The sequence below is a fragment of the Mauremys reevesii genome, linkage group 13, assembly GCF_016161935.1.
Source record: "Mauremys reevesii isolate NIE-2019 linkage group 13, ASM1616193v1, whole genome shotgun sequence".
Classification (NCBI taxonomy): Eukaryota; Metazoa; Chordata; order Testudines; family Geoemydidae; genus Mauremys; species Mauremys reevesii.
The window spans coordinates 10433254-10457582 of NC_052635.1; the positions used below are offsets into that span (position 1 = coordinate 10433254).

Below are 24329 nucleotides of genomic sequence, written 5' to 3' on the forward strand. Positions count from 1 at the left end.
AGCCACCATTACCCATTCTTGGATCTTTGTGTGTATTGGCCATTGGCCAAATCCTGATCCATTTGAAGTGAGTGGCTAAATCCCAGTGATTTAAAAAGGATCAAAATTGGCCTATTATTCTGTCTGTTTGTCTTTAAGAAATACTCCACAGCTTCCTCTTCATCAAACAAACAAACAACGCTTTCCCACCGTGGCACGAATGACACAGCATTGATTTATTGATTTAGGGTTACAATAATTAAAAGATGTTTACCTAAGGCTCTTGGTTCCCTAACACATCATTACAAGTACAATGATATCCCAGTCCTATTCATATAATTATTTCAACAGAAACTCAACCATGCAGACACTTCTTGTGCACACCTTTATCATTGTGGAAAGAAAACTTTCAGCTCGCTCAGAAAACCCCATCAAACAGATGACATTTGGGCACCCCCGATAGGTAACAAAACATCAGCTATGCTGTCTAAGTGAACACTTGCCATCTGCCCAGTCATTCCCACCTTAAAAACACTTTGCACAAAGAAAGAAATCAACCCTCCAAAAACTAAAAAACAGAGATGGAGACAAAAAACAAACGGCTACTGCACTGACACTGCAATCCAATTTTTACTCCAAAAACAAGAGCCAGACACTCCCAGAGGTTCACTAAGGACTTTGATATGGCTAATGATTTTATGAAGAAGGTGCTAACATAGCATAGTGATGGGTGGCAGTACACAATACTGTGATAGAAAGATACACAGGCAAAGAGCTAGACAATAATATTATTTACATTGGCATGCATTTACATTACATCCATTGACTTGAGTCGTGTATTCATTTTTGCCAATGCAAATTCCACTTTTTGCATAAAGAGATGACAAACCATGTTCTCATGGAGTCAATTATATCATCATTTGATTATATTTATAAGTAAAGATAGAAGGAAGTTAAAATCAAAAGAGAAAGATGGACATTTATTTGGTTGTAAATAACCTCCGTACAATCAGTTTCCTCAGGGCAGCTTTGATCTCCTTGTTCCTCATACTGTAGATGATTGGATTCAGCACTGGAGGTACTATGGAATAGAAAACATCCACCACGAGATCCAGACGTGATATGGACCTTGAGTTTGGTTTCAGGTAGGCAATGATGCCAGTGGAAACATACAAAGAGACAACAGTGATGTGAGGCAGACAGGTGGAAAAGGCTTTTTGCCGGCCCTGCTCAGTGGGGATTCTTAGCACTGATCTGAAGATCTGAACATATGACACAATTATTAAAACAAAACAGCTTAAAGCTAAGCATGCACTGAAGACAATAACCCCCGTTTCACTGAGGTCTGAGTCAGAGCAGGCAAGCTTGAGTAGCTGGGGAATGTCGCAGAAAAACTGATCCACCACATTTCCTCCACATAAGGATAATGCAAATGTGTTTCCAGTGTGCAGGGCAGAGTAAAGAATACCACTGATCCAGACAGTGGCTGCCATTTGGACACAAGCTCTCCTGTTCATCACTCTCTCATAGTGCAGTGGTTGGCAGATGGCGACATACCGATCATATGCCATGACAGTCAGGATGCTGAAATCAGCAAAACCAAGGAACATGAAGAGAAAGATTTGGGCGACACATCCAGAATAAGAGATCACCCTGGTGTTCATGAGGGAATTTGCCATAGATTTGGGGATGGTGACAGAAATGGAGCCAAGGTCTAGTATGGCCAGATTCACCAGGAAGAAGTACATGGGGGTGTGAAGATAGTAATTGAGGGCTATGGCTGTGATGATGAGAAGATTCCCCAACAGGCTTGCCAGATAAGTCATTAGAAACACCACAAAGTGCAAAATCTGCAGCTCCCGAATGTCAGAGAATCCCAGGAGAAGGAACTCGGTCACGGTGGTTTGGTTGGACATTTTCTTCCTCAGCACGTTGTGTGATGGCTGTGGAGGGAAGAAGAAGGTCCATACTCAGGATTCGATTGTCTGAGAGAATGGCCTTGATTCCCTTCTTAGTAATGTCCCATGATCTACTGTGAAATGTACACAGCACTCCTCCCATCCTTCCATTGACTAGGAGCAGTGAGTGCTCCTCACTGCTGACAATCAGATCACTAGAGAGAGAAGGTCAGTGAGGTAATAGCTGCTATTGGATCAGCTTCCGTGTATGAGAAAGACAAGCTTTCGAGCCTCACATACTACCTCACAACCTTATCTATTTAATATTCTGGGACCAACATGGCTCCAAGTACTGCATACAATCAGACCACTACTCATGTGTGTTATCACACTGGTGTAAATTAGGATAACTCCCATAAAATCCATGGGGCTACATCAGTTTGCACCATCTGGGGATCTGGCCCAAGATATCACTTAAAAAATGAATTAAAGACTGGAAAAAATTGCAAAAAAAAATACACAGATTCAGCAAATATGGCCCCTCAACTCTTTCAAACAACAGGGGAAAAACTTTGGCATGAAACTAAAGTACTAGAACTCCAAGACAGCCCAATTCCCACTTTCTAGGGAAATATGACAGACTAGCTTGTCTGCAACAATTCCTCCACAAACTCTGTTTATAGATGACCTGCCACTTGGTTCCAAATTGATTAATGGCACCAATCCCAGCAGCACTCCCATCTCTGAGTAAAGATGGGCTGGTAGCATTGCACAGTTACTGGTAGGTTGTGTCGTTTCCCTCTGTGACTTTATATCTGGTCTGTGCGGGTCAGAGGCAGTCAGGAGAGTTTTGTTCTTGTCTCTGCCAGTGACTTGCTGTGTGACCTTGGGACAGTCACTTCCTCTCCCTATGTCTCTGTTTCCCGTTCCTCCCTTTCTCTGACTTTTCTTTTATGAGCTCTGTGAGAGTAGGTTGTGTTTTATCATGTATCTGCACTGTGAACCCATTTACAGACTCTGTGCTCAGCTGGCAGCAGTGTTGCACACGGGATATGGTGATAGACCAGGAGGTCTGGATTCCTGTCCCATTGACCGCCTGGTGGTCCATCTACACAGGAGAGGGGACTAGCTTCCCAGCTCCAGTAGATGGACATGGGCTATCTCTGCTCAAAACATACCCACGTAGCCAGAGGTAGCCTGGACACCAGCTCAGGCTCCATCCAACTACGAACCCTGTTCAGGCAGGTTTGTATTGAGGTGGCTAGACTGAGCCGCTCCCTGTGCTGGCCCCATCTACTCCGCTATGAGCTAGTGAAGTCTGCCTACCTGAGTTTGGAAGCATCCCCCCAGCTGTGGTGTAGATATGCCCTTAGTGTCCTTGGGCAAAGTCCAGACAGACAGGCTGCCACAGCTCGATTCAACCCAGACTCTGTGTTTCAAGGTTCAAGTATGTCTGTTCAGTACAGCCCATATTCCCTGGACTGTCAGTTCTGCTGTTTATTCAGTTCTGCCATCCTGCAGTTCTGTCTTTGAAACAGAAATAAAAACAGATAGGACCGAATGACAGCGTTTGAAATGATGGTATCACTGGACAACATTAGTACTTCCCACCCTGGTCAATAATATTCTGATTTAACTCTTTTTAAAGAAAATTTGTGTTTTCAGTAAAACACATTTTCATGGAAACCAGCTATCTATCTATCTACCTATCTATCTCTTCAAAATCTGATTTTTTTTCTGAGGAGGGGGAAGATTTTGGTTGGAATTTTTCAGTTTTCAGCAGAGAACGATTGGTTCTCTGTTGCAAAAATCTCAAAGTTTGGAAATTTGGGGGACTTCTATGAAAAGACAACATTATCTAATGAAGAAAAAAAGACAATAGCAAACTTACTGTGTTGGTTTTTGGATGGTTTTCCCCAACTTGCAAAGCATTTGATCCTGAAGTGCTAGAAATTATTGGCCACTATCGATATATCTCCATGCACAACAATCTCTTTGTCTCTCTCATAAACCCATCACCGCATTATCCAGCACTGATTTTCATGTTCTGTCACTGGATTTCTGAGTTGCTGGGTCTCTCAGCAGTTCCAAACAGACAGGGATCCACTCCACTGATGGGCACTTCCTGCTCCACTCCTGGGGCAGGCTTGGCTGAGAAGTGAAGGATTAAATAGGCTCAGGGACTGAAAGTCCCTCCCAGCTGTACAGATTGACATGGCTACAGCCCAGGAAGTCCCTGTTCTGGGGCTAAATAGTTGAGTGATGTCTCCAGGGTTGTGAGCCCAGCAATGATCTCACCTCTGAACAAACCACCCTGACAATATACTCTAACTGACCCCACAGAGGGAGAACACAACCCAGCCTGGATCTTACACAATGGCAACATCTCTGGAAGAACCCTTGGCTAAAAAGAAGGCAGGGCTGAGGCCCAAAGAGTGTCCCAAGGTATTTGCAAAATTAAATATATATTTATAGCACAGACAGGTGACCTACAATAGCTAAGAGCACCAGAAGCTCCCCTGGCCTGGAATAGCCTGTTCTTTCATTCATGCCGCATAATTACTTTTGGGGGAACAGAGTTTTTTTTCCCCTGCATTGGATCAGCAGCTCTTGGAATGCAGCCACCAGAGGAACTCACAGCCCAGGCTGCTCTGGCTGCTTGAAATTGATCACTAAGAGGTAGCCAGAGGCAAACACTAAAAAAGAACCCTCATGTCCTGAGCTGGTGTAAATTAAGACAGTTCCATTGATTTCAGAGTATCTAGGGCTACTTATGCCGAATGATGGCCTGGCGCTTTGATTTCAATTGTGCTATGGCCGATTTATATCAGCTGAGGATTTGGCCTGTCAGAGTTTAGTTTGTTTAGTTGGGATTAGGGGGTGTCTTTTGAAAGACCATTTTGTGTGTGGAGGGGGATATGGCCAGGTTGGAGACTGATGGTCCTCACTGTGCCATGTCGTTGTGTAGGTGATGAACCTATGTCTCAGAGATGGCCAACAGCAGATGCACCACACATGGCCAGGAAACAGCCTATAGCCCTGGGTAGAGAGGAGTCTGATTGCAACTCGGTTCTGGTTCTAAGTCCTGTGCTTGGACCACGCTCCAGATAAACCTTCCATAAATTAAGGCCCAAGCTGAACAACAACCAGCCACCACTGCCACCTCCTGGCCCGGGGCAGGAAACTGAGGATCTCACTGGAGGTTCCACAGGTCATGTCCACCAAGGCTGGTGACCTGTTGGAGAATCCAACTCAAGCATTTGGAAAGCAGCTTCTTTGAAATGGCTGCTACACGTAGGGGGAGGGGGCATTGTTCAGCAAACCCTCCTGCAGGGCACAGAGCTCTGCCTAACATGGCTTGTGTTGTGCCCCTAGAGTCTTGCTGACAAAGATTATGTGATCTGGGACACAGTGTCCTGCACTGAGGACCCAGAGCCCTATCTCTGCACATTGCAGGGATCTGAAATAGTTTTTCAACCCCTACTGTTGCTCCACCATGGAGAAGCTGTGCTTGTTCGGGGCTGAATTTGGGATATCAGGGCCAGATCCTGCAGCCGTTGATCATGGTTCTGGCAACAGTCATTGGAAGTGATGTCTGAGCAATGGCTGCAGGAATGGGCCTAGGGAATGAGCTTAGGGACTGTGCTCAGGGTCTGGCCAGCCATGCAACTGTCCCAGACTGGATACCCCAGAGCTTCCGGTCTCTTGGGACCCCTGGCTCCCCAGGCTTCACCTCTCAGCATTAATTCCAAACAGCCAGTTGGCCTGGGAATATGGAAGCTTTTAGTTTCCTGGTCCAGGACAGTCTGCATGGCAAGGTTAGCCCAGAGCTGTGGACACTGAGATTCCAGGCTCCCAGCTCCATGGCATGGAATCTGGAAGCCCTCAGAGCCCTGTCTTGAGCCAGGGTTCTTGGGGATTCCAGGCTGAAGAGTGAAGAGCTGAAGCTCCCATTCAAGCCAGGGACCCCCAGCTGTGATCTCTGATCCCGAGATAAAGAGTAGAACAATTTCAGGGAGTAGGGAGCCTCCTGGAGGATATGCGTAGAAATACCCCACAGCTTCCTCTTAAACAAACAAACAAACAAACCTCTCCCACCATAGCACGGATGACACAGCATGGATTTATTTATTTAAGTTACAATAATTAAAAAGATGTCTACCTAAGGCTCTTGGTTCCCTAACACATCATTAATAACACAGTAATACCCCAGCTGTATTCATGTAATTATTTCAATAGGAACTCAACCATGCAGACACTTGTCACACCTTTATCGTTGTAGAAAGAAAATTTGCAGCTCGCGCAGAAAACCCCATCAAGAGGTGAAGTAGGGGCACCCCCAATAGGTAACAAACCATTGACAAGGCTGTCTCAATGAACACTTACCATCTTCCCAGTCAGTCCCACCTTAAAAACAATGGAACAATGAAAGAAATAAACCCACCTACCGATTAGGTAAAAAAAATATAAACTAAAAATCAGAGTCAGAAGCAAAAAACCAACAGCTATTGCACTGATACTGCAATCCAATTTTGTACCCCCAAAAAGAAGAGTCAGGGACTCCATGAAGTCCACTAAGGACTTTGATATGGCTGCCGATTTTATATAGAAGGTGCTCAGATAGCATGATGATGGGTGGCAGTATACAATCCTGTGATAGATAAACAGACAGACAGACAAATAGATGCTGATATTATTCACACTGGTATAAATTTATGGTAGCTCCACTGACTCGAGTGGTGTTTTCATTTTTCCCCATGCAAATTCCCCTTTGTGTATAAAGAGATGGCAAATCATGTGCTCATGGAGACAAAAATGTCATCAGTTGATTTATTTGTAAAGAAACAAACAGGGGTGGTGGAACTAAGGGTGTGAGGGGTGCTGCAGCACCCCTTGGCTTGAAATAGTTTCTATTATATGCAGGGTTTATAAAGTTTGGTTCAATGACTCTTAGCACCCCCACTATAAAAATTGTTCCAGCACCCCTGGAAGCACAGAAGGAAATTAAAATCAAAGGAGAAAGATGAACATTTTATTGATCATGAATAACCTCTGTCTAATCAATTTCCTCAGGGCAGCTTTGATCTCCTTGTTCCTCATGCTGTAGATGATCGGATTCATCACTGGAGGCACCACAGAATAGAAAACATCCACCACAAGATCCAGACGTGATGTTGAACTGGAGTTGGATTTCAGGTAGGCAAAGATGCCAGAAAAAATAAACAAAGAGACAACTGTAATGTGAGGCAGGCAGGTGGAGAAGGCTTTATGCCGGCCCTGCTCAGAGGGGATTCTCAGCACAGTTTTGAAGATCTGAACATATGACACAATTATTAAAACAAAGCAGCTTAAGACTAAACATGCACTAAAGGCAATAACACCACTTTCATTGAGGTCTGTATCAGAGCAGGCGAGCTTGAGTAGCTGGGGGATGTGGCAGAAGAACTGATCCACTCTGTTACCTCCACAGAAGGATATTACAAATGTGTTCCCAGTGTGCAGAGCAGAGTAAAGAATACCACTGATCCAGGCACTGGCTGCCATTTGTATACAAACTCTCCTGTTCATCACTCTCTCGTATTGTAGTGGTTGGCAGATGGCGACATATCGATCATATGCCATGATAGTCAGGACGCCGAGATCAGCTGAACCAAGGAACATGAAGAGAAAGACTTGGGTGACACATCCAGAATAAGAAATCACCCTAGTGTTCATGAGGGAATTGACCATGGGTTTGGGGATGGTGACAGAGATGGAGCCGAGGTCTAGGATGGCCTGATTGACCAGGAAGAAGTACAAGGGAGTGTGAAGGTCGTGGTCAAAGGCTTTGGCTATGATGATGAGAAGATTCCCCAGCAGGCCTGCCAGGTAAATCATTAGAAACACCACAAAGTGCAAACTTTGCAGCTCCCTAACATCAGAAAACGCCAGGAGAAGGAACTCGGTCACAGTAGTTCGGTTGAACATTTTCTTCCTCAGCACATTGTGTGATGTCTGTGGAGGGAAGGAGAAGGGCAACAGTCAAGATTAGAGTGACAGAGGGAATTACCCTTATTTCCTTCCGAGTAATACCCCATGATCTGAATGTCAAAGGTGCACAGCGCTTGTCACTTCAATTGACTAGGAGCAGTGAGTGCTCCTCACCTCTGACAATCAGAGCACTGGTGAGACAAGGAGGGTGACGTAATATCTGTTAGTGTACCAACTTCTGTGGGTGAGAGAGACAAACTTTCAAGCCACACAGACTACCTCACCCACCTTGGCTCTCTAATAAAATGGGACCAACACGGCTACAACTACTGCCTGCAATCAGACCATAACCCAGGTGTGTTATCCCACTAGCGTCAATTGGTATAATGCCCTTACAAGACGTGGGGCTGCATCACCATCTGAGGATGTGGCCCAAGGCGTCACTTGATCAAAGGCATTAAAGACTGGAATAAATTACAAGCCGAACCCACAAATCGAGTAAATATGGCCTCTCAACTCTGTAAAACAACACAGGAAAAACTTGGGCACAAAACAAAAGTACTAGAACTCCAAGACAGCCCAGTTCTCACATTCTAGGGAAATAGAACAGACTCGCTGAGCGTCCTAAATGCCAGAGGTAGCATGGGCTTCAGCTGACTACGAACCCTCAGAGTCCAGCCGGGTTTCCGCTGAAGTGGCGAGATTGAGCTGCTGCCTTTGCTGCCCTCATCTACTCTGCTATGTTTAACACAGAGCTGGTGAAGTCTGCCTAGCTGTGTTGGGAAACTCGCTCCCAGCTGCACTGTAGATGTGCCCTCCATGTCCTTGGGCAGGGTCCAGGTAGACAGGCTACAACAGCCTGATTGAACCCGGACTTTGAGTTTCAAGCTGCTAGTATGTCTATTAGGTACAGCCCATATTCCCTGGGTGTCAGCTCTGCTGTTTATTTAGTTCTGCCATCCTGCAGTTATGTTTTTGAAACAGAAATAAAAATGGATGTAACAGAATGACAGCGTTTGAAATTATGGTATCATTGGACAATATTAGTACTTCCTACCCTGGTCAGTAATGTTCTGCTTTAACTCTTTTTAAAGAAAAATTGGGTTTTCAGTTAAACAAATTTTTATGCAAGGTCTCATCTATCTATCTATCTATCTATCCAAAAACTGATTTTTTTTCTTTGTGGGGGATTTTGGTTGGAATTTTTCAGTTTTCAGCACAAAATGTTTGGTTCTCGTTTGCCGAAACCCCAACATTCAGGGATTTTATGGATTTCTATGAAAAGTCAACATTTTCTAATAAAATAAATAAATCGGACCAGCTCCATTTGCTTGATTGAACTGATGGCAAACATCGTAAAGAGTTTCAATTGCCGTTCATACTTATGTTCTTAAATTTTCCCTGTACATGAATAGTCTAACATATTTAGTTGAAATAGCAAACTTACTGTGCTGGTCTTTGGACAATTTTTTCCCAAATTGCGATTCATTTGATCCTCCAGTACTAGAAACTATTGGCCACTATGTATCTATATATTTCCATGCACAACAGTCTATAACCTTATCTCTCTCACAGAGCCATCACTTCATTATCCAGCAGCAGTTTCCATGTTCTGTCACTGGTTCTCCTGAGTTGCTGGGTCTCTCTGTAGTTCCTAGCAGCCAGGGACCCACTCCACAAATGCGCACTCCCTGCTCCCCTCCTTGGGCAGGCTTGCCTGAGAGATGATGGACTAAATGGGATCAGAGCTGAAAGCGCCTCCCAACTCTAGAGCTGATACCAGCTTGTGCAGCATCCAGAGGCAGCTACATCCCAGTATGTCCCTGCTCTGGGGCTAAATAGCTGAATCTGGTCTCCAGGGCTGTGCTCTGATGTGACCTCTGAACAAGCAGCCTGTTCCTTCATTAACTCCACATGATTACCACCAGGGGAGAAGAGAATTTTTTGTCCTTCACTGCATCAGCAGCCTTTGGCATGCAGCCACCAAAGAACCCACAGCTCAGACTGCTCTGGGTGTTTGAATTTGGTTACTAAGAGGTATCCAGAGGCAAAGACTAAAAACTTAGGACCAGGTCCTGAGATAGTGTAAATTGATACAGTGCAATTGATTTCAGGGGCTAGGGCTTGGGCTTTTTATGCAATTGATGACCTGGCCCTTTGATTTCAATCAAGGACTGCGGAAGGGATAGCTCAGTGGTTTGAGCATTAACCTACTAAACCCAGGGTTGTGAATTGAATCCTTAGGGGGACCACTTCGGGATCTGAGGCAAAATCAGTACTTGGTTCTGCTAGTGAAGGCAGGGGGCTCGACTTGATCACCTTCCAGTTCTATGAGATAGGTATATCTCCATGTTTACACCAGCTGTGGTTCTGGCCTGTCAGAGTTTACTTCATTTGTTTGGGATTGGGGGGACCTTTTGAAAGCCCTTTCTGTGTGTGATGGTGGTGGAAACGGAAGCTCCAGCAGTTTCCCCTGAAGACCAGCACCCTCTCTTCCTATGGCCTTCCCCCTAAAATAAATTTGTCACCCAGGATTCACAAATTTAGTAACTACCTGTCACTAAGTCCAAAACTCCTTTTGCTGTGGGTGGGGACTTGTGATTAATTTACCTTTAGTTATGTTAACTGAAGTGTGAGTTCACACGTATCTATCTCAACATGTTCTGTGATTCATCCAGTCCTTAATACCTCTCAGTTTAACAATGCAAGACAGCAGAAGGAAAGGTTTTTTTGGGGGGAGGGGAGGAGAAACACAGGATACCTGCAGAGAAATGACCCCAAATTTAGATCACTAAAGTTACCCCATGCCTGCAAGTGGCTCACCAAACTTCAGAGCAAAGCAGATTTTAGAACACCTACAAGAGTCGAGCTTTAAAGAATATAAACTGCTGGGAATGGAAACTTTCTAGCCATTTTTCTGCACTGGTGCATGCACACTAAAAATGTACATTGTCTCAAATATCATTCTCAATTTGGTCTCCTCAAAGATTTGTATGGAGATTATGAACTACCTTCTGTAAAAGTCAACAGATCGAGAGCATTTTGAACTGCATCACATCAATTATTTAACCTCTAGCTTTGCACAAAAAAAACCCCAAAACGAAAAACCAAAACCAAAAATACCACCCCCTCCAATAAAAACAAAAAAACACACCACCACTTAGAAACCTTTTTCATAGCTTATATCTCAGCAACACCTAGCTTAAAGGACCCCAAATGTGGGTCATATGCAGGGCCGGCTCTAGAGTTTTTGCCGCCCCAAGCAGCGCACTGAATTGCCGCCCTGGGCTGGGGGGGGGGGCAGTCCCTGCGCCCTTAGGGCGGCAGGCGTGTCTAAAGGGCTGTGGGCTCCCCGCTGCGCGGAGCCCAGAGCCTTTTAACTCCCAGCCGCGGCTAGGATTTGCTGGGGCGGGGGCGGCGCTCTGGCGGTTGCGGGTTGGCAGCTCCGGTGGACCTCCCGCAGGCAGGGCCGCCCAGAGGATTCCGGGGGCCCGGGGTCTTTGGCGGCGGGGGGCCCCTTCCGTTCCGGGACCCGCCGCCAAAGTGCCCCGAAGATCCGCAGGGGGGGGTCCCCGCCGCGGGTCTTCGGGGCACTTAGGCGGCGGGTCCCGGAACAGAAGGGGCCCCCCGCTGCCGAAGACCGGCTGCGCTCGCGGCGGCGGGTCCCTCTTTTCCCCACCCCGGCCCCGGCCGGTCCCCCTTCCCACCCCGGCCCGGCGGGTCTCGCTTCCCTTCCCCCCCCTGGCCTGGACCGACCCCGGCGGGTCTCGCCTCTCCCCGGCCTGGACGACCCCGGCGGGTCTCGCTTCCTTCCCCGGCCTGGACCGACCCCGGCGGGTCTCGCTTCCTTCCCCCCGGACCGACCCCGGCGGGTCTCGCTTCCTTCCCCGCCCGGCCCGTCTCGCTCCCTTCCCCGCCCGCCCCGGCCGGTCTCGCTTCCCTTCCCCCCACGGCCCGGCCCGGCCCCGGCCCGCTTCCCACCCAGGCCCCGGCGGCTCCCGCTCCCCCCCCCTACCGGAGCGCGTCTCTGGAGGGGCCTGAGCTTCGTCCCGCTCAGAGCCGCGGGGGGGGGGGGCGGGGCGGTGGGCGCCCCGCCCCGCGGGGGCCGCGGCCCCCCCCCCACCCCCCCCCGCGCGGGGCGGGGCGGGGCGCCGGGGCTCGGCAGGAGACTCGGCGCTCGATGCACCGAGGCTCCAAGAGAGGGGCGGAGGCGGGAGCCTCCGCTTTTCTCTTGGGGGCCCCTGCGGGGCCCGGGGCAAATTGCCCCCTTTGCCCCCCTCCCCTTTGGGCGGCCCTGCCCGCAGGCATGCCTGGGGGAGGTCCACCGGGGCCATCTGCCGCCCTCCCCAGGATGCCGCCCCAAGCGGGTGCTTGGCCCGCTGGTGCCTAGAGCCGGCCCTGCATACTTAGCAGCTTTGGCAATAGCCAATACTTGGCACTTCACCACAGGTCAGAAAACACCTCGCCCGGTGCTGGGGATGAGATATAGTTTTCCCCTTAGACCACAATTTTCAGAAGAATTCACTTCCCACTCAGGCACCAAATTAAGTGGCCAGATTCTTAAAAGATTCCAGTAGACTAGGGGCTGAGGAGAGCTGTCCAGGAAGTGATTTTTTTCTCCTCTAATTTTTTCTTGGAATTATTTTGAGTTTTCATATATAAATATAAAAAACCAAAGAATAATAATTCCTGAACATTTTCTATGAGAAGTAACTATCAATGGCATTTGGGTGTCTACATCCTTTCAACTCTTGAAAATCCAAGGCTTGGTGACTGGGCAGTGACAGGGGAACTGGGACACACCAAGGTTGTGTAGCTGGTTTAAACTCACACTCACAGCCTGTGTCAGCCGTCGGAACAGAACCTAGATGTCCTGATTTAGGATGAGACTAACAAATTAAAGGGAGCTAGGTGCTGACATACCATTAAATTTCCTTGACAGTTGAGTTTCTTACTGCTTTAAGCTCCACTGAGAATACCACTCAACTTCACTCTTTGAAGACTGCTCAGGGACGAATTTTTTCTGATAGTGAAATCAGCCTCATGATCACCTCTAACTGAGGGAACAATCATAACTCAACCCTAGAGCTGATCACAAAAACAAGTCCCATTAGTCATTGTTTAACCTATTTAAAGTGTTTATATGAAACACTACGACTGCAGTATCTGAGCCAGGAGGGCTAAAAACATTGCCTCAAAACTTTTCCCAACAGAAAATTGCAGGGTTGACAAAATAAAAAAAATATATCAGAGAATGTGTCTATTGTCCTTTTACATTTTCCAATTTTAATTGCAAATAAATAATGACTATCCTCCCAAATTCAATAGCTAGTGGGAATGAATCACTCTGTAACCATTAGAAGTTACACTCTTGTACTGAATCAAATGGGGTAAAGAGCTAAGGAATTGCAGACCAATTTTGAACTTTTTTCTCAACTTCCGCTCAGATTCACACGCAAAGAATATGGATTTGAAACTGTGACAGGCCAACTGGTGTAAATCAGCTGTAGCACTATTGAAATCAAAGGCTAGATCCCCAGTTGATGAAAATCCTCCACAGCTCCTTTGTAGGGCCTGATCCTCTGTTGGCATAAATAGGCTTAGCTACTCTGAAGTCAATTTACATCAGCTCAGGGCCTGGCCCTTAGTTTTCAGTCTTTGCCTTTGGGTACCTCTTAGGGCAAAACCTGCAGCTGGTCTGTGTGATCTGACTAGGGCTCATGGAGCTGAGGCTAGGGGGCTGTTTTACTGTGGTGCAGATGTTTGGGCTCTGGCTGGACCCTGGATTCTAGGATCCTGCGCGGTGGGAGGGTCCCAGGGCTCAGGCTGCAGTCCAAGGCTGAATGTCTACACCACAATTAACAGCCTGAGCTCTGTGAGCTGGAGTCAGCTGGCATGGGCCAGTTGCAGGTTTCTAATGATAATGTGGACGTACCCTTAGTGACCAACTTCAAGCAGCCAGGGCAGCCTGAGCTGTGGGTTCCTCTGGTGGCTGCATCCCAAGAGCTGCTGATGCAATGCAGGTGAAAAACAAAATCTCTGCTCATCCAGAGTTAAATATGTGGAACTAATGAAGGAACAGGCTATTCCAGACCAGCTGGGGCTCTGGTGCCACTGGGCTCTGAGCTATTCTAGATCACGTCTCTGCTACAAATACACATTTTATTCTGTAAACACCAGGGGACATCCTGGGGCCTAAGCTCAGCCTAATTTCTAGCCAAGGGTCCTTCCAGGGAAGCTGCCACCATGTGAGATCCAGGGCAGGTGCTGTTCCCCCTCTGTGAGGTTAAGCTCAGCTGGGGCAGGTGATTTGCTCTAGAGGTGAGATCAGAGCTGGGCTCACAGCCCAAGAGACTGGATTCAGCTATTTAGCAACAGAGCAGGGACATCTTGTAGTGACCCTGTCAGAGGCCTGCACAAGCCAGTGTCAGCTCTAGAGCTGCCTGCAGGGAATACATCACATCTCTCTATGTGAGACAGCGGCGTGTATATCTATCATTCTCTATAGAGATAGAAAGATAGTCATGTACCTTTCTTTGCTATTTTTCTCACTGTCTCTGATACTATGGGATAGCATTAAAATGGAAAAAAGTCAATGATGGTTCTGAAGGAGATTATAGAGATACAATGTCAGATAGGAAACAGTCAGTATGAAAGTTTTAGAGTTCACTTAAATAGCTGAAAGCTAAGAAATAAAAATGATGACACAAGATGACAAACCGCCAGGTTTAATTTTTAAAGCAACTTTTACTTAACATTTTCTACTGATGCCCAGGCAAATTTCTGTCTATGCAGAGCCCTTCCCTTCTCATGGCAGTGACCATGAGATGGTCGAGTTCAGGATCCTGACACAAGGAAGAAAGGAGAGCAGTAGAACAGAGACCCTGGACGTCAGAGAAGCAGACTTCTACTCCCTCAGGGAACTGATGGGCAAGGTCCCCTGGGAGAATAACATGACGGGGAAAGGAGTCGAGGAAAGCTGGCTGTATTTTAAAGAATCCTTATTGAGGTTGCAGGAACAAACCATCCCGATGTGTAGGAAGAAAAGTAAATATGGCAGGCGACCAGCTTGGCTTAACAGTGAAATCCTTGCTCATCTTAAACACAAAAAAACAGCTTACAAGAAGTGGAAGATTGGACAAATAACCAGGGAGGAGTATAAAAGTATTGCTCAGGCATGCAGGAGTGAAATTAGGAAGGCCAAATCACACTTGGAGTTGCAGCTAGCTAGAGATGTTAGGAGTAACAAGAAGGGTTTCTTCAGGTATGTTAGCAACAAGAAGAAAGTCAAGGAAAGTGTGGCCCCTTGCTGAATGAGGGAGGGAACATAGTGAGAGAGGATGTGGAAAAAGCTAGTGTACTCAATGCTTTTTTTGCCTCTGTCTTCACGAACAAGGTCAGCTCCCAGACTGCTGCACTGGGCAGCACAGCATGGGGAGGAGGTGACCAGATCCCTGTGGAGAAAGAAGTGGTTCGGGACTATTTAGAAAAGCTGGACGAGCACAAATCCATGGGGCCGGATGCGCTGCATCCGAAGGTGCTAAAGGAGTTGGCAGATGTGATTGCAGAGCCATTGGCCATTATCTTTGAAAAATCATGGTGATCGGGGGAGGTCCCGGATGACTGGAAAAAAGTAATGTAGTGCCCATCTTTAAAAAAGGGAAAGAGGAGGATCCGGGGAACTAGAGGCCAATCAGCCTCACCTCATTCCCTGGAAAAATCATGGGACAGGTCCTCAAGGAATCAATTCTGAACCACTTAAAGGAGGGGAAAGTGATCAGGAACAGTCAGCATGGATTCACCAAGGGCAAGTCATGCCTGACTAACCTAATTGCCTTCTATGATGAGATAACCGGCTCTGTGGATGAGGGGAAAGCAGTGGATGTGCTATTTCTGGACTTTAGCAAAGCTTTTGATACAGTCTCCCACAGTATTCTTGCCAGCAGTATGGGCTGGATGAATGGACGGTAAGGTGGATAGAAAACTGGCTAGATGGTCGGGCTCAATGGGTAGTGATCAATGGTTCCATGTCTAGTTGGCAGCCGGTATCAAGTGGAGTGCCCCAAGGGTCGGTGCTGGGGCCGGTTTTGTTCAATATCTTCATTAACGATCTGGAGGATGGTGTGGACTGCACCCTTAGCAAGTTTGCAGATGACACTAAACTGGGAGGAGTGATTGATATGCTGGAGGGTAGGGATAGGATACAGAGGGACCTAGACATATTAGAGGATTGGGCCAAAAGAAATATGATGAGGTTCAACAAGGACAAGTGCAGAGTCCTGCACTTAGGACGGAAGAATCCCATGCACTGCTACAGACTAGGGACCGAATGGATGGGCAGCAGTTCTGCAGAAAAGGACCTAGGGGTTACGGTGGACAAAAAGCTGAATATGAGTCAACAGTGTGCCCTTGTTGCCAAGAAGGCTAATGGCATTTTGGGTTATATAAGTAGGGGCGTTTCCAGCAGATCGAGGGACGTGATCATTCCCCTCTACTCAGCACTGGTGAGGCCTCATCTGGAGTACTGTGTCCAGTTTTGGGCCCCACACTACAAGAAGGATGTGGATAAATTGGAGAGAGTCCAGCGGAGGGCAACAAAAATGATTAGGGGGCTGGAGCACATGACTTATGAGGAGGGGCTGAGGGAACTGAGATTGTTTAGCCTGCAGAAGAGAAGAATGAGGGGGGATTTGATAGCTGCTTTCAACTACCTGAAAGGGGGTTCCAAAGAGGATGGATCTAGACTGTTCTCAGTGGTAGAAGATGACAGAACAAGGAGTAATGGTCTCAAGTTGCAGAGGGGGAGGTTTTGGTTGGATATTAGGAAAAACTTTTTCACTAGTAGGGTGGTGAAGAACTGGAATGGGTTACCTAGGGAGGTAGTGGAATCTCCTTCCTTAGAGATTTTTAAGGTCAGGCTTGACAAAGCCCTGGCTGGGATGATTTAGTTGGGTTTGGTCTTGCTTTGAGCAGGGGGTTGGACTAGATGACCTCCTGAGGTCCCTTCCAACCCTGAGATTCTATGATTCTATGGTGACACTGAATACACGATGTCAAGTAACACACAGACTGAAACAATGTTAATGTCAGCTTTTGCCTTTCCCCGCTCCCCCAGCCAGAGCCCCGCAACCCCTTAGCCCCAGCAACGCAACCCCGCATCCCCGCTACCCCGGCTAGAGCCCCGCAACCCCGAAGCCCCAGTCTCCCGGCCGGAACCCGAAACCCAGCGGTACACACGGCCAGAGCCACTCAACCCCACAGCCCCGCTGTCCCGGCCAGAGCCCCGCGGTCCCGCTCCCCCGGCTGGAGCACTACAACCCCGTGGTTCTGCTCCCCTGGACAGGAGTCCCAAAACCCCGCGGCACCGATACCCCAGCCAGAGCCCCGCAACCCCGCTTTCCCGGCTGGAGCCCCAAAAACCCGCAGGCCTGCTCTTCCGGCCGGAACCCGGAGGCCCCGCAACCCCAGCCAGAGCCCCGCAACCCCGCAGCCCCGCTACCTCGGCCTGAGCCCCGTAACCCTGCGGTCACGGTCTCTCGGCCGGAGCCCCACGGCCCCGCTACCTCGGCCGGAGCCCTGCAACCCCGAATCCCCGCTCCTTCCGCCGGAGCTCCGCAACGCCGCGGTCCTGCTCTCCCGGCCGGAGACCGGAAGCCCCGCTACCTAGGATAGAGCTCCGCGGTCCCGCTACCCCGGCCAGGGCCCCTCAACCGCGCAGCCCCGCTTTCCCGGCCAGAGCCCTGCAACAACGCGGCCTCGCTACCCCGGCCGAGCGTGGCAACTCCTGCGGTCCCGCTACCCCGGCCGGAGCCCCGCAAACCCGAGGCCCTGCTCGCCCAGCCAGAGCCCCGCAACCCCGCGGCCCCGCTACCTCGGCCGGAGCTCCGCAACCCCGCAGCTCTTCTCTCCCGGCTGGAGCCCGGAGGCCCAGCTACCCCGGCCAAAGGCCCTCAACCCCGCAGCTATGCTGTCCCGGCGGGAGCCCCACAATCCCGTGGTCCCGCTACCCCGGTGAAAGCGCGGCAGGTCCCGCGGCTCCGCTACACCGACCAGAGCCCCGCAATCCTGCGACCCCGCTCTCCCGGCTGGAGCCCTGAGGTCCCACTACCCCGGCCAGAGCCCCTCAACCCCGCAGCCCCGCTGTCCCAGCCGGAACTCCGTAGCCCCGCTGTCCCTGCCAGAGCCCCGCAAACCCATAGCCCCGCTCTCCCGGCCGGAGCCCCGCAAACCCGATGCCCCCCTACCCCGGCCAGAGCCACGCAACCCCGCTCTCGCGGCCGGAGCCACACGTCCCCGTTATCCGTGCCCGAGCCACGCAACCCCGCGGCCGCGATACCCCGGCCCGAGCCCCGCAACCCCGCGGCCACGATACCCCGGCCCGAGCCCCGCAACTCCGCAGCCCCGCTCTCCCGGCCGGAGCAACACAACGCCGCATCACCGCTCCCGCGGCTGGAGCCCCGCAACACCGGAGCCTCGCTCTCCCGGCCGGAGCCCTGCAACCCCGCCTTACTGCTACCCCGGTGGCAGCGCGGCAGGTCCCGCGACCCAGCTACAGTGACCAGAGCCCCGCAACTCCGCGACCCCGCTCTTCCGGCCGGAGCCCTGAGGTCCCGCTACCCCCGCCAGAGCCCCTCAACCCCGCAGCCCCGCTCTCCCAGCCGGAACTCCGTAGTCCCACTGTCCGTGCCAGAGCCCCGCAAACCCGTAGCCCCGCTCTTCTGGCTGAAGCCCCGCAACCCAGCGGTCCCACTCCCCCGGCTGAGCGCACAAGTCCCGCGGCCCCGCTACCCCGGCCAGAGCCACGCAACCTAGCTCTCTCTGCCGGAGCCGCGTGGCCCCGGTACCTCTGCCCAAGCCTTGCAACCCCGCGGCTACGATACCCCGGCCTGAGTCCCGCAACGCCGCAGCCCTGCTCCTTCGGCCGGAGCCCCGCAACCCCGCGGTCCCACTCTCCCGACCGGAGCCCGGAGGCCCCGCTACCCAGGCTAGAGCCCCGCAGCCCCGCTCTCCCGGCCGGAGCAATGCAACCCCGCATCCCCGCATCCCCGCTCCCCCGTCTGGAGCCCCGCAAACCCACAGCCCCGCTCTCCCGGCCAGAGCCCGGAGGCCCCGCTACCCCTGCAACACCGGAGCCTCGCTCTCCCGGCCGGACCCCCGCAAACCCGCAGTCCCACTCCCCCGGCTACATCCCCGCAACCCCGCAGCCTCGCTCTCCCATCCGGAGCCCCGCAACCCCGCGCTCCCGGCTGGAGCCCGGAGGCCCCGCTACCCAGGCTAGAGCCCCGCAACCCCGGTGCCCCGCTACCCGGCCAGAGCCCTGCAACCCAGCGGTCCCACTTCCCTGGCCAGAGCCACACAACCCCGCATCCCCGCTCCTTCGGCCAGAGCTCCGCAATCCCGCGGTCCCGGTCCCCTGGCCCGAGGGTGGCAAGTGGGGCTGGCCCACTCCCGCAGCTGGAGCCCCGCAACCCCGTGGGCCCGCTATGACCACCTGAGCGCGGAAATCCGAAGTGTCGCCTGTAGAGTACATGCCCCACGAATTAGGCCCTGCACTGGCTAAAGCCAACCCTGGGGCTGGGAGGAGGTTTAAGTCCCTGATCCCATTTCGGGCTTCTTTGTAGGAACAATGAGTTCACAGCCAGCTGGTGAGTGAAAGGACCCTGCTCTAACTCACTGCAGACTGTCCCTACGCACCCTGCTGACATGCAGTAATAGTTGGTTACAGCACTTTGATCCAGTGCTCTTTGAAACAGGACAAGATCATCAGGGTCATATGGACAGTTAACCCAGTGGCTAGTGCAGTGTAGATTCACATCCCAGCTTGCCACAAAATAAATGTTCATGTAGACAAGCCCATAGTCCTTTACATCCCAGCCAAGCCTGCCCAAGGAGGGGAGCAGGGAGTGCCCATTTGTGGGTTGGATCCCTGGCTGCTAGAGAGACCCAGCAACTCAGGAAATCCAACAAATGGACATGGAAATGGCCGCTGGATAATACAGTGATTGATTGACAGAGAATGACCCATGATTCCTCAGTTCTGGAGGATCAAAGCCATCACAAGCTGGGAAAAATTCCACAGAAACTGTCACAGTAAGTTTGCTATTTGAGTTACATATGATACAGTTTTAACATATATCACAAATTTAAGAATATATATATATATATATTTATATATATATATGAATAACAACTGAGGCTTCTTAAGACTTTTGCTATCAATCCTCTCAAGCATACTGAGCCTGATAGATTTTTTTTAAGCAGAAAAACAATTGATTTTTCAAGAAGTCCCCAAAATCCCCAAATTGTGGGGTTTTGGCAACCCACAACCAAACCTATTCAGCCACAAATGGCTGAAAACTGAACATTTTCAACGGTCACGCCTCCCAAAAAAAGGAGTTTTCTTTTTTCTGTGTATCTAGAAAAAACAGAAATCCTATTTTTGCTTTGCATATCTAGATCTATAGATATGCGAAAATAGGATATATATGCAAAAATAGATATAGATATAATTGTATATACATATACACAGAGGGGCCTTATTTGGAAAAGTTGTTGGCTTGAAAACTCGATTTTGCTTTCAAATGAATTTAAAGAGAAAATTTCTGGCCACCTCACCCCACATTGGAAACATAGCATTAAGTTCGGTTGGGGAACACTAATATTGTCCAATGACACCATAAATTCAAAACCATTCATTTTATTGCAGCCATTTTCATTTTGATTTCACAGGGAAGAATGGCAGAATGGCAAAGCTGAGTAGCAGCAAAGCTAAGAGCCCACAGAATATGTTCTATACACACTAGCACTTTTACAGTCAAGGTCAGAGTTGAGCCAGGCAGCCAAAGTTTGACCCTGCCTGGGGACATACAAGGGGTAATGAGTCTAGAAACCTGATCTCCTGGTGTAGCTTCATAGCCACTGTACAGCACTGCCACCAGCGGAGTACAAAATGCTGTAAGTGAGTGCACAGAACATACACATGGTAAGACATAGACAATTCCCCACAGAGCTACCAGTCCTTGTGGACCAGGCAGAAAAAGGGAGGGAGGGGAAACAGAGTCACAGGGAGGGGAAGTGACTGGCCCAAGGTCACACAGCCGGTCAGTTTAAGATTCAAGAAAAGAATCCAAAGAATGTCTTGTAGCATCAATAGCTCTTCTCCTTCCCTGGTGTTTACTCCTTGCTGTATTCACAGAAGGCCTCAACTTTTCCAGGCTAAACAAGCTGAACTCTTTTAGCCACCTCTTGTAAAACAGGCTCCCCATTGCCGCAATAGGACAACTGTCATTTGTAGGAGTCATTAATTTGGGATGTAATTTTATTCCATTTTTATGCTGCATTGTATTGAGCCCCATCTTGGACCAGATCCTCAGATGGTGGGAATGGCCAACGCTCCATTGACTGTAAGAAAACTAGGGCAATTAACGCTCATGTGATAATGCACCTGACAAGTGAGCTGGTTGTCAGAGGTCAGGAGCACTCTAATCCTAACCCTTGTCCGTCCCTCCACAGAGGCAGCACACAATGAACTGAGAAGGAAAATGTCCAACCACACCACCGTGACCAATTTCTGTCTCCTGGGATTCTCTAAAACAAATGTCAACAAATATAAAACCCCAAACTCTTCTTTCCCAGGCAGGGCCTTTTTCCCCGCAAAAGGGGAAGAACCAAAGGTTCCATGAAATTCATTAGAGACCTTACTATAGCTATTGATTTTGTGTGCAAGATGCTTAGGTAGCATGATGATGGGTGGCAATATAAAGCCCTAAAATAGATAGATAGATAGATAGATAGATAGATAGATAGATAGATAGATAGATAGATAGATGCCAATTTTTCTGTTCATGATTCTCTCTGTCTAGTTGGTCAGATCATGCAGTTTCAACAGAGGTGAAGCTGTTTATGGGAATGTGTCAATTTCCTCAAAACATTCATTGGAAACCAGGTGTAGGAGAAGGAGAAAGCCCTTACACCAGGCTCCATGATTCAGGCTAAGGCCTAAATAAAAGTCATGCCCTGCTGATGTAAAGCCAAGTTAGCAAGAGTCAGGCTCGGAGCAAAAATCAGGCCTTGTTACAAAGCAGAGGCCTGCTTGCAGAGTCACTGTCTGGTACGGGAACTTGGAAAGAATAGGGCTAGTGCTGCAAAAACAGAAACACTCCAAAGAAGTGCTAGGCACAGTACACGCACCCCAGAAGGATGGTATCAATACACCCCGATACCAGGCATGGTATAAACACACTCCCTGAAGGCGACACAGGGACACACCAATCCCTCCTAAGGATAAGGTCAGGATGACAGGATGATGGATAGAGATGTTTTGATCGAACCAACAGGTACAAGGTAAAGGGTGGTAACTAAATACGTCAGAAGGGCAACATGTAACTTGTTTGTATCAGTGTATAGAAGAGGGGTCACAGAGGTGGTGTCTTTGTCCGGCTGAGGGGGGAGAAGAAGGCCCATTGTAATGGGCATACGTGTCTTAGTATCCCTGTACAATCTATGGGGTGCTATTATTGTTCTTCGTTGACAATAAATCTAGCCGACTGCCTTGGCCTCTGAACTGAGTCTGTGGTCTTCTTGGGCAGTTCGATCAGAGCCTGCCATACTGGCTACCTGCCCAGAGCCAATGCAGCACGCAGAGAGAAGGAAACACCCCAATGTCCCCCTCCCTCAGGGAGTCCCCTGGGAGGGTAGATCAGCACTGTATATTGCTAACACTGTTGCAAGCATCGCAAAGCATTTTGGGGAGGGTCAAAGGTGTGTGAGTGGAGAGTGGATGTTTCCTTTGCAGAGTCCGAGAGGTCGGGGGGGGGGGGGGAGAAGAGCAGAGAACGGGTTAACTCGACACTGCAGCTAGCAAGCTCAGTCTGAATATAAGAAGCTGACTCCATCCCAAGGCCAGCTGCTACCTGCCAAGACAGAAGGGGGAAGTCCACCCCCCACCCCCAGACTAGCCGTGGGAAGGAGAGTTGTTGAAAGAAATGCAGGGGCCTGGGAAAGGAGCACGATGATGAAGGCCAACCAGGAACAAACAGAACTGTCTCATGGCCCTGAAGCTGATGTATTTTGGAGAAAGCTGAGGAAGCCGCGGAAGGCTGGTTTGAACTGGTACACAGAGCATGGAGAACAAAGGTTCCTGAAGGAGACGCCCCCCAAAAGAACCCAGGACTTAAAAACCCTTCTGAGAGCAGAAGCAAATTGGAGAACACAGCAGATTCTTGGATGACTTGGGCCCAGGACAGCACTCCCTTTCCCCGCTTCTTCTTCTCTTCTTCTTACGTTACACCCAGGCTTGGCCAGCTTTGGGTTGGGCATATGTGAATATGAAAGTGGGTTAGGACTTGGGCCATTAATGTTTTCTTCCTTCCTCTGAGTGATGTGGAAGCATTTCCAGCACTCTCCACTCTTATTTTATTATTTTATCAATGAAGCTTTAAAAATTTAGACACTTGTTGTGTGCTTTGTCATCTCCTCCCCAAAAGATCCTGTGGCCCCAGCCAGATCAACTGTGGGCCCCAGGCAGATTAGTAATGAAAATCTGTCACAAGAACACAGACACAGCCAACAACTGACAACACCAGACAGGAAGTCAGGCTATCTGGCTGGCCAGTGCGTCTCCTCCTGGGGTCCTGTCATTCCAGCTGCCAGCCAACCTGCTCCACAACTGCCTGGCTGCCAGGCTCACGAATCCTCAGCAGTCAACCTCACAGGGCACTTGGTAGGTGGGGCTTGCCAGGCAGCTGCCTCCCCAGGCTAAAGGGGAGAACACGTGACTGCCCCATGTGTCTCCCCAGCCCCGTGACCCCTCCTGCCCCCTGCACCCAGCCCATTTCAATTGTGGGAGGATGAAGGAGGGAAGACTTCTGCCTATGAGAGCCTGGTTGGGACACTCGCTTTCACATACACACACACACACTCACCTCACCAGGGAGAGCAGCCAAATGTTCCAGAGGGAGGCACAGGGAGAGAAGGACAGAGCCCTTCTCCTTCCCTGCCCCTGGCAGGCCAATCTTGGGTGGCACTTGACCCCCATGCCTCCCCTACGCATTGCCTCTGGCAGGATGGAATTTCTGGAGAAAGAGCCAACAGAGCCAACAGCCCAAGTGGTCAGGGCTTGGGCTGCTCTGAATTAGGGAAAACAGGGACTCTCACAGGGCCCCCAGCTGTTGGCTACAGAGTCACTATCATTGTGCCAATGAGGAGTTAATTATTTAGACAAAGTGGAATGGTTCCAACAAGAAAAACGGGGGAAAAGCCCAAGATTTTTCCAACTTGATGTTTTAGGACACTTGTCTGGAAGGAGTGAGAGCCAGGTTCAAGCCCCTGCTTCTGACATCTAGAGAAATGTCCCTGCTGGGGAGGCTATAGGCATGTTTCTGGTGAGTGAGGCAAGACTGCACAGCTGCTTCCAGGGGTTCCATATGTTCTATTGAAAAAATTAAGACTTTAGACCCTTGGGCTAATCATTTGGCCACGCAA

General features: G+C 49.7%; 2 protein-coding genes across 5 annotated transcripts; both read right to left on the minus strand.

Moving 5' to 3' along the window:
• Positions 1-211: 211 nt before the first annotated feature.
• On the minus strand, positions 212-11919 carry LOC120379798 (olfactory receptor 14A16-like). Of its 4 annotated transcripts, XM_039497320.1 has the most exons (4): positions 11863-11901; positions 3769-4028; positions 3204-3404; positions 212-1922 (listed from the first exon to the last, which is right to left on the minus strand). In XM_039497320.1, exon 4 carries the CDS (start codon positions 1893-1895, stop codon positions 960-962), a length of 936 nt encoding a protein of 311 aa, XP_039353254.1. In that variant the 5' UTR covers positions 1896-1922; positions 3204-3404; positions 3769-4028; positions 11863-11901; the 3' UTR covers positions 212-959. The 4 variants fall into 4 exon arrangements, with proteins under 4 accessions (XP_039353254.1, XP_039353256.1, XP_039353257.1 ...); XM_039497322.1 differs by lacking the exon at positions 3769-4028 and having other exon boundaries at positions 11863-11919; XM_039497323.1 differs by lacking the exon at positions 3204-3404.
• Positions 6888-9201, minus strand: LOC120379970 (olfactory receptor 14A16-like). The gene is made up of 3 exons (XM_039497482.1): positions 9166-9201; positions 7340-7871; positions 6888-7111 (listed from the first exon to the last, which is right to left on the minus strand). The coding sequence occupies exons 1-3, from the start codon at positions 9199-9201 to the stop codon at positions 6888-6890; spliced, it is 792 nt and encodes a 263-aa protein (XP_039353416.1).
• Positions 11920-24329: the final 12410 nt, after the last annotated feature.

What these genes read in the sequence shown, in the direction of transcription:
- LOC120379798 (XM_039497322.1), bottom strand. Translation starts at nt 1,895, where the DNA reads ATGTCCAACCAAACCACCGTGACCGAGTTCCTTCTCCTGGGATTCTCT.
- LOC120379970 (XM_039497482.1), bottom strand. Translation starts at nt 9,201, where the DNA reads ATGTTTGCCATCAGTTCAATCAAGCAAATGGAGCTG. An exon ending in CAATCAAGCAAATGGAGCTG is followed by an intron (nt 7,872 to 9,165) that starts GTCCGATTTATT and finishes TTCCCTCCACAG; the next exon opens with ACATCACACAATGTGCTGAG. An exon ending in TGTAATATCCTTCTGTGGAG is followed by an intron (nt 7,112 to 7,339) that starts GTAACAGAGTGG and finishes CTCACATTACAG; the next exon opens with TTGTCTCTTTGTTTATTTTT.